General features: G+C 35.1%; 1 protein-coding gene across 2 annotated transcripts in view; it reads right to left on the bottom strand.

Moving 5' to 3' along the window:
• Positions 1-236: 236 nt before the first annotated feature.
• Positions 237-15,747, bottom strand: part of SYDE2 (synapse defective Rho GTPase homolog 2) — a 46,236-nt gene continuing 30,725 nt past the window's right edge. The window contains exons 5-8 of one of the 2 annotated variants that reach the window (XM_080800884.1): positions 11,407-11,588; positions 8,184-8,415; positions 3,149-3,196; positions 2,460-2,593 (exon numbers count right to left, since the gene is read on the bottom strand). In XM_080800884.1, the coding sequence (XP_080657010.1) occupies positions 3,186-3,196; positions 8,184-8,415; positions 11,407-11,588 (425 nt within the window). In that variant the 3' untranslated portion in view covers positions 2,460-2,593; positions 3,149-3,185. Of the gene's footprint in view, positions 2,594-3,148; positions 3,197-8,183; positions 8,416-11,406; positions 11,589-15,747 lie in introns of both variants that reach the window. The other variant, XM_080800883.1, reaches the window with a different exon arrangement.

Here is a 15,747-nt window from a genome sequence, read left to right as displayed (position 1 = left end):
GGGATTGGGTGGTTGGGTGATGAACATTCATTGGGGAGGGTATGTGCTATGGTGAGTGCTGTGAATTGTGTAAGACTGATGAATCACAGACCTCTACCCCTGAAACAAATTATATATATGTTAATTTTTTGAAAGGGTTGAAATAAAATAAAATGAAGTAAAGGCATAAGCTTACTGAGCACTACTAAATACAGCACAGTCAATAAAAGAGATTTATAGTCAGGACTCATGATTTAGACAACATAAATGTTTAGTATTTCCTATTTAAGATGGCAGAGATTAAACTATTCCCATCCAAAATTATATAACAAGATACATCTGGCCTTTAAAGCATTTCAGATTTTGGAAAATTCAATTCTGGACCAAAAAATAGTGTTACATGTATTTAATGGGTAACATTCGATTGTCCAATACTCTAACACATTTGTTTAAAAAGAATGACATCAAAATAAGTAATCCTTAAAATCATTATGATAATTAATAGCATGACACCAAAGTTATAATACTTTAATAAAACTTTTACATTTCTGGAACAACTTATTCAATTCATTCAATATACATGATATAGCAAACAAAAACATTTAAAGCACATTTCTTTTGACTGTTTATTCAATATATATACTTGTCACATGTTTTTTTGGTATTCTTCTGAACTATTATACAAATCTTTAAAAAATGAAATTTTCATATAAAAATAGTTATTTATCTGGCTTTTTAACAGTTGAGTTTTCAAATTAAATAACAAGGTGTTCTGTTTATCAATGTATATTATATAGAAATAGTTAAATACTTTAATATTTAGAAAAACATCAAGAAATCAGCTTTCTAAAGGCTACTACGTCTTTAGTTGGTGATCCAGATTTTATTTATAATTTTAAAATTACATGTTCTGTGGGTATAAAAGTTTAAAAAAATACATTCCAATTTAATTAAAAAGGCTTCTAAATTTACATTTTCAAACACTGCTGTGATTGCTATAGTGACTACCTTGTAATATACTTAGCCAAAATAAGTTAATTTTTCAAAATCAGTAACATGGAGTATGCTGGCAAGATTTCTTTTGAAACAAATAAGGGTAATTATAAAGTCAATGTTATCGATGTACTACTACAAATAAATATGTTTAAAGTATAATTACTTTGTTTTAAAAAGCAGGACATAAAAATGCATAGAATAGGTGAAGATTTTTAATGCAAATCACTAGTGCAGAAAACTGGGCTCTTAATCCCTTAAGATAGTAGAGGATTTCAGTTTAAAAGATGACTTCTCACTAGGGATATTGTGACTTTCAGCGAATCAAAAAAAGAAAGTCTCTTATTTCTATTCAGCTGCTTCTAGTGTTTTGGTTCAAGTGTTTCTATGGAACTCCTTTAACTTAAATGTTCTTTCCCTGAAAAAGACATTTTAAGCTAATAATTTTGGCCTCATGACATACATACTTTAAAGATACATGTGATTCTGCAGCCAATGCCTCCCCCATTCTAATATCTATCCACATATGCACTTATAAATAGACACATTTCCAGGATTATAAAAATATTTAATTTTCATAAGCTTAAATAATTACTGAATGTTAATACAGAATACATTAATATTTGTATAATTTTACTTTTATTTATAAAAAGGTTTTTTATAGCAGCATTTGCATTGCAAATGAAATATGATCAGATGATGCTGCAGTGTACATGGACCCACACTGCAAACCCAACGGAGCAGCTGCCACGTTCCTCTAAAAGAAACATCTGTTTCAGCTACAAAGGAGCAGTTCCTATAACTTACAAAAGCCGTGAGGGGCTAATAACTTATCTGAACCTTATAAGTGCATTTAAAAGTTATCTCCATAGAATTGGCCATATTTGTTAAAAATAGTCACAAGGCCAAGTTATCTCTGCCCCCAGAAAAATTTTCTAATGAGATAAGTAAAAATTATATTAATGAATAGAGTTTTTAATTGAATCACATGAACTAACTAAAAATTAATGGCATTTTCAAGAGTAAAAAAATAAAACCATCACAGTGAGAGGTATAAGATAGTGAGAAAGACTGATCAGAAATTTAAAACATTACAAAAAAGCAAATTAAAACTCTCAGTCTCAAACACTCATATTAAGCTTGTTTTTGTTGAGTTCACGCTCCAGGTTTCCAATCAAAGTATCAATACTTTCTTGGAGGTCTTTAAGATTGACTTTTCGATCCACAGTAGACTCAATTGTCTGCATTGTCAAGTATGTCTGAAATGTGTACTCTTTGGACATGGGTACTGGCTGGTCCATCATTATATCTTGTCCATACATTTTGCTACAGTTTTCTCCATCTTCTCTATCTTCCGAAGGGACGTTATCATAATCTACATCATTTAAATTTTCTTTTGCATTTAAAAAGTAGTTTTCTCCACAGCTGCTCCAGTCTCCTGCATAACGATTGCTAACTGGACTGTCTAATCTGGTTTGCCTTGGTCTAAGTATTCTTGATGACTCAGTACCACTCAAATTTAACAGGCAAGGTCGTTCTTTCCTCCTCCTCAAATAATTTAGAGAAGACTTCTGCTCTGGAAACAAATTGTCTGTCGATTCTTTGACAGTTAAACGTTGCACTAGAAACAAACAACAAATTTGCTTAGTCACAGCCATCCGACTGGCCTTAAAAAAACAGAGCAAAGATAAGCTGTTTAATAATCAACTACAAACATGCATTAAAAAAAACATGCACACTATTAAAAAAATAGCATTCCATAATTACTTTTTTCTATCACCAGAAATAATCAAGATTAGGGACAGAAGCTAGGAGAATGTTCAATGGTGCTAATTCATGCCGTATCATAACATCCCCAAACAAATTTCTCATGTTGATTAACTTTCGGTGCAAGTTAATTATTATCTAGCTATAATTCAAACAGTAGCTAAGCTGGTAGCTTCTTCTAAATTAAAAGCTACAGTAAAAAGCAGGCAAGGCATATTGGTGTACAAAAAAAAAAAAAAAAACCAGAAGTTCCTTCTGCAAACATCTAAATGAGGCAAAGACATCTAAAGTGCTCACTCTAACCTTTGTGCTTTTTTGCAATTCTATTAGCAGCGGTGTCAAAATTTACTAAGCAGCCCAAATTTCACTTTGATAAAATGCACAAATACTAGACTTGACCACTAGTTACCTGAGTTTGATTACACAGCATTAGCTACTAATAGTCTTCATTTATTGCCTGAAAACAGTACAGATACTTTATTTTCCCATTCTGGTTAGGTATTTAACAATCTCGAATAACATTCTTCATATTAAAATTCATTTCTTCTAAGAGTATACATTGTGCTAGCCATACAGATTACTATAGATAAACACATCATGAAAAACCCAGGCTTTACTGTTTACCCTTTTTGTGAATATTGGACAAAACATTTGTCTAAGGTTCTTCTGTATATAAAAGGACTTAAATGTTGAGGCATAGCTTTTAAAAACTGTCCATAATACCTTTCTCTTTCTGCGTATTTTCCATTAATAAATGCCTCTCCATTTATACTTTCTTTCACTAAGATACATATTATCAGTGTGAATATATTATCAGTAGTAACACACCTACTTTTCACACTCCAACATATAAAGAATGCTTGTTTCCTACTGTAGAAAATAAGATAATAAAAAAGTAATATAAACATGTATATAGTGCTAGTTTTCCAGACTTACAGGGACCTTAATAACATTTTTCAGATCATATCTTTTTACTTAGATTTTATAAAAATACTTGATAACTATCTATAGGTATGTTTTTAACATGTCCATTTGTCTATATTTCTATGATGGCCAGTATATATGATTATGAATAGCTAAAAAAACTCTTGATCAAAAATTTTCTGGAAAATAAAGTTCTGATATTTACTTTAAATTGATATTTAATAACAGTATTAATATATAATGCCCCATGCCATTAATTGATGCAATTACAGAAGGAATATCTGAATTTTCTCCACTGTTTAATTATTCAAATTCCTTTTTCTCCTCTAGTTGCTAATCTTCTTGCCTTTCTCCCTCATTTTCTGTGCTATTCCTGTTCTTAGTGCTTAAGTGTCAAGACTATGTTTTCATTACTTTGCTAACCTTGAAGTCATCTGGTTTGTGAGCCAACCAAAGTAAAAAAAAAAATTTTTTTAAGTAAGCTCTATGCCTTGGCAACATGGGACTTGAACTCATAACCCTCAAGATCAAGAGTCTCATGTTTTACCAACTGAGCCAGCCAGGAGCCCCAAAGTAAAACATTTTTAATTGTTTGTTGAGCTTATCTTGTTGTGCCCCCATCTCTAACATTTACCTGCAAAACCCAGATTTATTTTGTTGCCAGTTACTTAAAGTTGTTTAAATAAACCCTTATTCAAACATGATTTTTGTATATTTTCTTGGAAAACATTTAGGAAACCAATTATAATATTTTATATCTTTTAGACAAAAAATTCAGTTTCTGAAAAATTGACTTCACTGACTTTTTAAACTATAATGGTGGAGTGATTTCCTATTAAAAATGCAGAGAAAATGTCTAATTTTAACCCCAAAAGGCAAGTTCTGGTTTCCCAGCATTATGACTGCCCATCTTCAACAGAATAAAATTTAAAATGCAATCTATAAAGTTGCTGAAAATGTTTCAAAATGTAATGATAAGTACTAAGAAACTTAATTTTCTTATCTTGTTCTACTGACAGATTTATATTTTTAATCACTTTATTAGTCTTTTATCTATAGCATAACTGCCTTATTTAACAGAATATATTTTAAGTGCCTAGATAATGCTAAGCACCACTGTCTTAGAACTTGGGTTCTAAGGGTAAGCAAAATATAATCCCTGACCTCATAAAGCTTACTCTAGTGAGAAAAATGAAAGAAAAAGGAATAGGAAAAAAAATTATAGCTTTTCCCCCAAAAAACCTGCCCCAAATTTACTCATCATAGAAAATGTGATACAGCAAACAGCTGGTCTAGGAGTTATACTCTCTCTAAAGCTATTTCCCCATCTGTAAAGAGAAAGTAAATTTTAATATTCTTCTTAAAACAGCAAAACCATTTTTAAAAAGCAACAATTTTGTAAAAATCCAATACATAAAAAACATGAAAGAAAACTATTTTGATCAAAAGGGAAGTGTGTTTACATTTTGTTCCCTCACCTGCTGCCAATCTGGCTCCAAAGCTGCTTCCAAAAAACCTTAGGGCTTGGCAGAAGACAATCTGAAATGCCACTGGCGGGATGATTTTTACCTTCTAGTGCCAATATGCTAGAATTCTAACCAATCACTTTGCAGATAAGATTTTTCCAATGGAAAGCTTAAAGCAAATTTTATTATTGCCCCAAATTAAAAAACAAAAAATAACACAAAAAGTTAAAATAACGAAGCCACGTGGGTGGGGGGAGGATGGAACCAACTTTTTTTACCTCCAGAGGAGGAGGGAAATTCCAAAATACAAAAATAAGTAAGATATGCATCTAGCAAGGCAGGTCAAACCCTTCTACTTGGTGCGTAGAGATGGGCATTCACCAAGTTCATACACTATGGCCCTTTCTCTGTATCACTACCAACTTACTCAGGCTCAGTAACGGTACTACTTCTACTTGATGTTTGCCTTTCCTTCAATCCAAAAGCAAATTATTTAGAGGGCCACATTAACCGGTATTTATTCTTCAGTCTAAGGCTCTCCCAACTGAGCTATTTCGGCTGCCTAACCTGTATTTATTCTCATCTTTCTGCCCTTTATCTGAGGTACTATAACTAAAGAAAAATACAGGTTATAGAAAAGGGGGCAGGTTTTTTTGTTTGTTTTAATTGAAGTACAGCTGACATACGTTTATATCACTTTCAGGTGTAAACACAGTGAATCAACAATTCTACAGACGACACAACGTTCCCCATAACAGGTGTGGTCACCATCTGTCACCAACGTTATTACAATGACATTGACTATGTTTCCTATGCCGCCCTTTTCATCTCCTGGACTTCATTTGATCTGGTAACTGGAATTCAGTGTTTCTTAGTCTTCTCCACCCATTTCACTCCTCCCTCCACCCACTGCCTCTCTGGGAACCAGCAGTTTGTTCTCTGTACATACGAGTGTATTTCAGGTTTTTGGGGGGTTTTTTTTGGTTTGGTTGTTGACTTGTTTTGTTTTATAGATTCCATATGTAAGTAAGATTATATGGTATTTGTCTTTGTCTGACTTATTTCACTTAACATAATACCCTCTTGGTCCATCCATGTTGTTCTGAATGGCAAGATCTCCTTTTTTTAAATAGCTGAGTAATAATCCATAGTGTATATGTGGGTGTGGCGTGTGTACCACATCTTCTTTACCCTTTTGTCTACTAATGGGCACTTACGCTGCTTCCATATCTAGGCTACCGTAAAGCTGCAATGAACACAGGAGTGCGTACATCTTTTCAAATTCATGTGTTCATTTTCTTAGGGTAAATACCCCACAGTAGAATTACTGCATTGTATGCCACTTCTAATTCTTTGAGGATCCTCCATACTGTTTTCCATAGTGGCTGCACCATTTACATTCCCAACAACACTGCACAAGGGTTCTCTTCTTCCCACATCCTCACCAACACTTGTTACTTCTTGTCTTTTTGACATTATTCATTCTGACAGGTGTGAAGTGATATATCACTATGGTTTTGATTTGTATCTCCCTGATGATCAGTGATGTTGAGCATCTTTGCATGTGTCTGTTGGGCATCTGGATATCTTCTCAGGAAAAATGTCTATTCAGGTCCTCCGGGGCAGTTATTTTTAAATAACACTAATACAGAATTAATGATAAAGAAATCAAGTACTTATAGTAAACTCCAGGTAAGCAAGTTTTCATTTGTCAACGATGAAGATGGCTCCTTTCCCAATTCCTGATGCTTATTAGAATTAAAGCAGTTGTAGGAAAAACTATAGGAAACACACATTTAAAACTTTAACCTGGGAGCTCCCTTCTGTTGGGTATCAAATGCAGAAATCAAACCAATTATCCAGAACCTCTTGATTCAGGATTTTTAAATATTAATGATATATACTAATTCGGTTAAAATTAGAAGTATTTTTTAAGTCTGTGTTTGAAAGAAAGCAAAAATTTTAACTTTATAAACTTACAAGTTGATGTTTTTATTCACTTTCTATAATTAATTTGATTTTTTAAAAAGACTAAATCAAGCATTTCTTTGTACTTTGGTCTATCCTCATATGTACCATTAAAAGAGTAACAAAACTAACTTTATACAAAACACTTTGCACAATGCCTAGATGCTTTGTCTATAGAATCTTCATAACAACCCCAAGGTAGGAACTATTTATAGAGAAGCCCACTGAGGCTTAGGGGAATTAAATATGTGCCTGGGCCACAATCTGGATCTGAATCCAAGACTGGCTCCAGGGCTCAAGCACTCTTACCACTGTGTGTTACACAAGTTCCCAGGTACTTTCATGTTTGGTATTATGCCGGGTGGGAAAGCGGGGGGTCACTACAGGATAAGAAAATACAGCATCCTGTATAGAACATCTCATTAAATACATATTCCTTTTAGCTCTGAAACTACATAACAGAGGTATTAGGAAAATAACTGTCAGCTTTTTGTCATTGACTGGAACAAGGGATGGATAGGAAAGATGGAAAGATCAAAGATGACTGTCAACTTAAGCCTGGAAAATTTGAAGAACAACCATGGATACAGTAAAGCTGTCAGGAAGAACTGAATGAAGGAGAAAAATGATTTCTCCTTCATATCAGCTGAACTAAAAATGAGAAGGGTAAAGAAATTAATATTTACAGAGTACCTATTATGTGACAAGAGCTGTCCTGAGCACCTTACAAACATAACTTTTTATTTGATTCCCCTATAAATTCTATAAACATATTATTATATCCATATGACAAAAGATGATATTGAGGATCTAAGATGTTAAAGAACTTGTCCAAGATCAGAATGCTAACAAGCAACACAAACAGGATACAAATCCAGATCTGACCAAAATGTGTACATTGATCTATATGTCTATCAGCGAAAGCAAAAATCCAAATGGAGAAATTTAAAGATATCAATTCTTAACTATCTGAAAAAGCAAAATCTAGAAAAGATTTTCTCGAATCATATATGAGTATATTTAAAGATTAGTTAATTCAAACACCCTACCATCGAAAGAGAAAAATATTTCCATAGAATCATTTACCTGGCCACAGCTGAAGTAAGTAATGAAGAACTTCAATATGTTTTTTAAAATCCAAAGCACTTGCAAGTTCTTCTGAATCAGTAAAGACTCTGTTGTTATGGGTAGAAGTCTCTTGCCTTTGACTTAATAATACAGGTCCAAAGCACACGGCCAAATTCTGGCAAGTCATCTTGTTCACTTCATGATAAGAAGCCACTAATTTCAAATGATCCAGTAACATCTTTAAGGTTGCCTAAATTAAATTAAATTACATTTCACTTAATAGAGTTATATACAGGGGCAAATTTAAGGACACAATTCACAGCAGAAAATACAGGTAGGCATCTTTTTAAAAGGTTGTTTCGAAGATTTGCTTCTAAGTTGGATATTTGGAACTCTGAAACATATTTTCTTATGAAAACATTACATAGGACCCTTAGGTTCCAATGACATAATCTGATCCATTAAATGGCTAAAATACATACTCTTTATAAAAGTCTCATGAATGCATTCCAAATTTCAACTGGAGTGCCTGCGAAAATATACATCAACAGTTTCCTCTCTTTCCTCCTCTAGAATGACAACAGCTTAGGCTGTGACAGAAGAGGAATTAGGTAAGAATGTTCATCTTTAAGCACAAATAAATCCTGTAGTTGTGAGTAGGGGACTACCAACCTTGAATCTGGGAAACCAAAGATTTCAAACACAACTCGGTTTATCATGATTCAGATTAGGAAAAAGGCTAATGCGCTTAACCAATAAATACTTTAAGTAAGCAAACCATGAATAGCATAGCTAGAAATAACAGAAAATTTAGTTGAAAAAGAATACTTTTTAATACTTGAGGGAACTAGTAAGGGGAGTTTGCTCAAGAAGTGGAAGATTATTTAGGTTTAAGCAATTATGGAAAGAAATAATGAGTTTGAAGTACTGGAATAAGATCAATCATTTAACAAATGAGTATATAATTTCTTCATAATTATATTAAAGAAATAACTGACAAATAAAACTGTAGTTATAAAAATTAGAAAGAAAAAGAAAAAATCAAAATGACATATTTCTAGAGCCAAAAGTGACAGCTGGATTCAGTGATCAGAACGTCATCAGTAACCTTGGCAAAAACAAATCTAGAGAGATAGGGTCGGAAGCCAGATTAGAATGTGTTGAGTAGTCAAGCGTGGTAAAGAAGTAAGGACAGCCGAAATAAACATTCTTTCAATGTTTGGCTGTGAAAGAAAGGGATGACAAGAGAATGAAAGCCAGAGGAGACTATCATTGATATTTTGAAATAAAAACAAATATATGAATCATAAAAACACTGTAAATAATAAGTACCTGTTCCTCTTCTCCATTCACTATACATTTCCTAACACAAATGGGACTCTACATTCATTGACATCTTAAGGCTAGTTTCAGCATATTGTGCTGTGAGCAATACACACACACACACACACACACACACACACACAACATAACCACCTCTGGTTAAACATCTTAGGTTTAATCTCAATAGCAAACCAAGAAGTACAACCTGAAATTAAAAAAATACTTTTTGTCTACTAAGATGAGCCACAAAATGTAATTGTTGTGTCCCTCTTAAAAAGTAATATGAAATGTATTTATGTATTAAGAGCCTATGCATGTTCACATCATTTAAATCAATAACTTCATACAAATAGGTTCAAAACCTAAATATTATACAAAAGAGAATAGTGACAACTTACATCAAGTTCACTCAATTGAATATTATGCAGCCTTTTTAGAAAGGACGGTAATAGTATAAGTTTTGAGGCCTGACAGGCCTAAATTCAGATGACAGACTACAACACTCATAAAAGCAATATAACTTGGACAAGTGTTTGAATACCTAGATAACTCATTTCTTCACTTATAAGAAAAATGACACAATTTTATCTTCTATCAAAGAAGGACTATCTCTATCCCTTCACCGCACCCTTCTGCTGCTGTCCACGTCTTTGTAACTGTTCCCTTCTCCCCACCTAAAGAAGCAGTAATTGCTAATCTAATTGAGTGAGCACATATTTCAGATGTTCAGAAGACTACAGTAAACTGGTGAATGAAATTTTAGGGCTTAACATTTCTATATGCTCAGGTGCCTGGGTGGCTCAGTAGGTTAAGCATCTGCCTTTGGCTCAGGTCATGATCCCAGGGTGCCGAGATCAAGCCCCAAACTGGGCTCCCTGCTCAGCGGGGAGTCTGTTTCTGCTCTCTCTCCCTCTGCCCCCCACCCCTCCACCCCTGCCACTTGTGCTCTCTCCCTCTCTTTCTCTCAAATAAATAAAAAAATTTTTTTGAAGAGTTTATTTTTTTATTTGACAGAGACACAGCGAGAGAGGGAATACAAGCAGGGGGAGTAGGAGAGGGAGAAGCAGGCTTCCTGCTGAGCAGGGACCCCCATGCGGGACTAGATCCCGGACACTGGGATCACGACCTGAGCCCAAGGCAGACACTTAATGACTGAGCCACCCAGGTACTCCTCAAATAAATAAAATATTTTTCTAAAAATTTCTATATATTCACTCTTGCCCTTTCTACCCTCACACGATAAAAAATACAGGTAAAGTCAGCCTCATCCAGACAAGCCCAGCCATATCACCCTCAATTTCCCTTTTGTTCTAAGGAACAACAGCTAAAGTTAGGCTAAGACTGGTTCCGTAGACCCAGCTATCCTAATATCTGCTCTGCAGACATGCCTGAAGATATGGATCTCAAGATTCAGACTGTGAGGAGGCGGCAAATGGGAAGAGACAAGAAGGAAAGAAACGGTGGTGATGAGGGTTGCTTAAGTCTTGAGGCTATGCCATGTACACTACAACAGTTATCACATTGTTTAAATACTAAAAGGAAATAAAATAATATATTAATTAGGGTTGCCTTGGATAATGATAATTGCCATTTTCCATTCTTTTCTCTATCTTCCCAATTTTTCTTTAATAAACATATACTATTTTAATAAGGTAATCATGGTTTTTAAAAATGTATAGGAAGTACCTGTGCCTAAACTAAAATTATATATAGAAAAGATAAAATTGTTACCTAGATTGATTCTGTTTAAGAAGCAGGTTTTTGACTTAATGTTGTTTAAGGAGCCTTTAGCAAAAGGCAGAGCTTCAACTCATAGTGCCACAAATATAAAATAACTGAAAAATTATTTGTAGCTCTGGAGCTAAGTATGTATTCATTAGCTGGCTTTTAGGGAAAAAGGCATACCGCATATGTTTACCTTCTCAACATCAGGAAGACAATCAAGCAGGTCAACAGTGTACTTAGAGTCACTTGGGTCATTCTCACATCCGCTTGATGACATTTTCAAAGGATTTTTTGCCATTGTGTCTAATACAGCCTCATAAAGCTGCTTTGTTATCAGAGGAGAAGGAAGTTCTCTTAGATAGTCCTTAAGAACACCTTTAGAAAACAAAGAGAGACAGCAATTGGTCTTCAGAACAAAAATTTTAAAAACCGTGAATTTTTTTAAAGTATGGTTATAGCCAACCTTTAATATTCTGAAAATAATAAACACAACAACAAAAACTTATTAAGCAAAACACTAGCATTCTGGCATCTTATAAACTGCCTCAGTAACTGACTTGTTTTGAAAGCATGCTAAAAATGCACACACATCATTCCCAATGATCATACATATTAGGTTTGTTATTCATAAAGTAAGCAATTCATGGTTCATATACTCTATTGATTCTGGCCCTCTATAAATACAAGTGAAACAAAAGTTGAGAAAACAAGGTATACTAATAATAATTGGAAATTATTCCAATTACATGAATTTTGAGTTTCTAGACTTTTGAGAGTTAAGGAATACAATGGTCCGTGTACAGCATAGTGACTATAATTAATAATACTGTATTATGTATTTGAAAGTTGCTAAGACAGTAGACCTTGTTTTGTTTGTTTACTGATGAGAAAGAGTATTCTTCCTTACATTGCTTTGTAGATTTGGGGTGTTGTATCCAAAGAGACGACTGGATCAAAAGATCCATTGGAAAAAAACTGGAATCCCATCCTCCAGCTATGCTGTAAGATTTTTAAAAGTGGCATTTTATAGCCACAGTATTCCAAAGTATGAATAGAACTTTATCTAGTCAGTCACTGCAGATGGAATACTTGGGTTGTTTCTAGTCTTTGGTTATTCCCAAACATGCTACAATGAACAGTCTTGCACATCATTACTTGTATGTATGCACGTATGTCTATAGGATAAACTCCCAAAGCAGGATCACTAAATCCAACATGTATTTGTGATTTTGAGGGAAAAGGAGGGGTAAGGATGTCCCCTAGGTTTGGAGCTTGAGCATCTAGTTGGAGAGCAGTGCTATACTTTAAATGGCAGGGGAAGGGAATGGGAAGGAGTTTCATTTTGAGTATATTCAGTGTGAAGTCTCTATGGAACATTCAAGGTTTCTGGATAGAAACATCTAAGGCTCACAAAGAGATGGCTGGAGACCCTGAGAATGATCAACTTCAAGAGGATAACAGAGCTTGGGAATAGATGAGATGACCAGGGAGGCACAGATGATGTGAGAAGGCCCTGAAGAACAACGGCTTTTAAAGGGTCATCAGGAAGAGGATTTCCCAAAGGTGTCTAAAGAAGTATGGGTCATGAGAAGAGGCAGAGGGGACTGGCAAGTATGCTGCCAAGGAAGTCAAGAAAAGAATGTTTCAAGAAAGGGTCTATGATATCAACTGATGGCTAACAATAGGCAGGTTAGATAAGAACCATGTTAAGTACTATGGAGAACAGTGTTAAGCAAACCTGGTTGCACACTGAAATAACCTGAAGAACTTAAAAAATATATATATTCCAGAGCCCCATGCCAGCCCTACTAAACCATAATCTCCAGGGGTCTGAGCTACGTCCTTGTATTTTTAACAAATTCCTGTTGTGATTCTAAGGTGGCAGTTTTTGTAACTAGGTATAAGAAACATGAGATAATTCAAGACAAGGGTCAAAAAACGTCCACCAGACAAAAAAGTCAGCAACTTTGGTAAGACAGCTTCAGGGGAATAAAGGACACAGAAGTCAGGTTGCATTTGGTTCGGAAGTAAATGAATGTTAAAGAAATAGAGACAGAGAAAGAAAGACAGGCAATCTGCTCAAACTTGGCTTTGAGAGAAGGTGATAACCATAGATGGGTGGGAAGGAGAGAAGCAGGATAAAGTAGGGATTTTTTTTTTTTTAAGATGAAAGAGACATGAATGTTAATATAGAGAAGATATTAAAATGGTTTTTAAGGTCCAAGAGAGAGGAGTAAGTTGAGCAAAATCTTCAAAGAGGAAAGAAGAAGAGATTCCTAAGAACACATGAAGGAATTAAAATTAGTCCAAAATGTGAGGAAGATCATTTCTTACTGTTACAGAAAAGGCAGTGGAGAAGTACAAAGGATGTATGCCAAAGAAGGCATGCTGGCAGGCTGGGTCACAGCAAGTACAGAAGGTTCCTCTCTGACGGCTTCTATTTCCTCCAGGAAGTAAGGAGGCAAGGTCATCTGCTAAGAGTGACATGGGTGAAGTGAGATTCGAGGAGTGAGAAAATATTAAACAGACACTCTGGAGAATGAAAAGAGGAATGGGAGAGACAAGAACACATATTTATTAGCAGACACCACTGGAAGCCCAGTTGATTTTGAAGTCCATGGATTTATACTGGTATCAAGATATACCTCGGTGTGATTTTTTTTTCTAGTTGAAAGCAGCAACTCAGATACAGGCTAGAAAAATAGACCAGCTATTCCAGCCAACATGGAGCAATGCGGACCAGATTTAACGTCTTGCCTGAAACAAGTAGAAACACCCAATAAAATAACTAGAAAACAAAACTATGTTCAACACATTGGACATCAGGCAAAGAAGGATATGATCCCCAAGGGATGGGAAACTAATGAAGTATGCCCATAACTACTTCAGCTTACTGCCTGGAAAGCCCTCCTAGGTCATAGTGAGGAGGTGCAAACGCAGGGAGCTAGTAGGTCTAGCTAAGTGGAGGAGAGGAAGCTAGAAGTCTAAGGAGATTAAAGCAGCTAGAGCTTGAAGGACAGAGTATTAGAGAGTAGAGAGCTGTCCAGAAAAAAACTCTGGGTATTTCCAAATTCCCCTGAGTTTCTATCTGAGTATTGATCAGCAAGTGCTGGTGAGGAAACTAACCAAAGCCGGAGAAAGAACTACCCAAAATGATTAGAGGGAACAATTTCAGAAGCTTACACTGGCAGGCAATAGCTCCTGACCTGAGCAATCACAGTGAAAAACTTCATAACTCATGAGATTTGGCTACAGTACTGTTATAGGTTGAACTGTCTCCCACAAAGAAAATATATTTAAGTCTTCATCCCCAGTACCTCAGAATGTGGACTTGTTTGGATCTTTACAGAGATAATCAAATTAAAATGAGGTCATTAGGGTGTGTCCTAATATAATATGACTGGTATTCTTATAAAAGGGGAATTTGGACACAGGGATAGCTATGCATAGATGGAAGAGGACATGAAGAAGCCTGAGAGAACACCTTGTGAAGGCAGAGGATTGGAGTGAGGTCTCGATAAACTTAAGGAATGCCAAAGATTGCCAGCAAATCACCAAAAGCTATGATGAAGCAAGGAAGAATTCCTCTACAGGTTTCAGAGGGAGCAAGATAGAAGTCTCTAAAAGGATAAAAACAAACAAACAAACAAACCTAGCACCCCAAAAAATAAAATCCACAATATCTGACATCTAACAAAAAATTACAATGTATATAAAGAAGCAGGCAAATATGATCATAATGAGGAGAAAAATCAATTGTGAACCAACTCAGGAATGACACAGATGATAAGACATTGAAACAGTTATTATATGGTATTTCATATACTCAAGAAGCTAGAAGACAGACTGAAGATGCTAAGTATAGACACAGAAGGTATGAAGAAAAGATCATACTTGTAACACTGAAAATTAAAAAATCAGAGATTAAAAATACAGTAGATGAAATTAATATTAGCAGAGAAGATTAATGACTTGAAGACACAGCAATAGAAATAATCTAAAATTAAACAAAGAGATTTAAAAAAAAGATTGGAAGAAATGAACAGAATATAGGTGAGCTGTGAAACAAACACAAGTGACCTAATGCATGTGTAACTGAAACCTTTAAAGGAAAGAGGGAGTAGAAGATGGATGAGTCAAAACCACAATCATAGTTAAAGATTTCAACATGCCTCTCTTAACAAGAAGAAAGAAAACACATAAAGACGTGGAGGATTGGGACAACATTATTAATCAACTTGACTGCATTGATAATTATAGTATATTACATTCCAAAACACCAGAACACACATTCTTAAGGGTTCAAATGAAAACATTCACCACAGAAGAGCATGTCCTTAACATTAAAGTAAGTTTAAACAAATACAAAAAGATGGGGTGCCAGGGTGGCTCAGTTGGTTAACCATCTGCCTTCGGCTTAGGTCATCCCAGGGTCCTGGGATCAATCCCCACATCAGGTTCCCTGCTCAGCAGGGAGTCTGCTTATCCCTCTCTGTCTGCCCCTCCCTGCATTCATGCGCTCTCTCTCTCCCCC

This window comes from Martes martes (assembly GCF_963455335.1).
Source record: "Martes martes genome assembly, chromosome: 4".
Classification (NCBI taxonomy): Eukaryota; Metazoa; Chordata; class Mammalia; order Carnivora; family Mustelidae; genus Martes; species Martes martes.
Note: the sequence above shows the minus strand (reverse complement) of the source record. Positions and strands in the feature narration are given on the sequence as shown.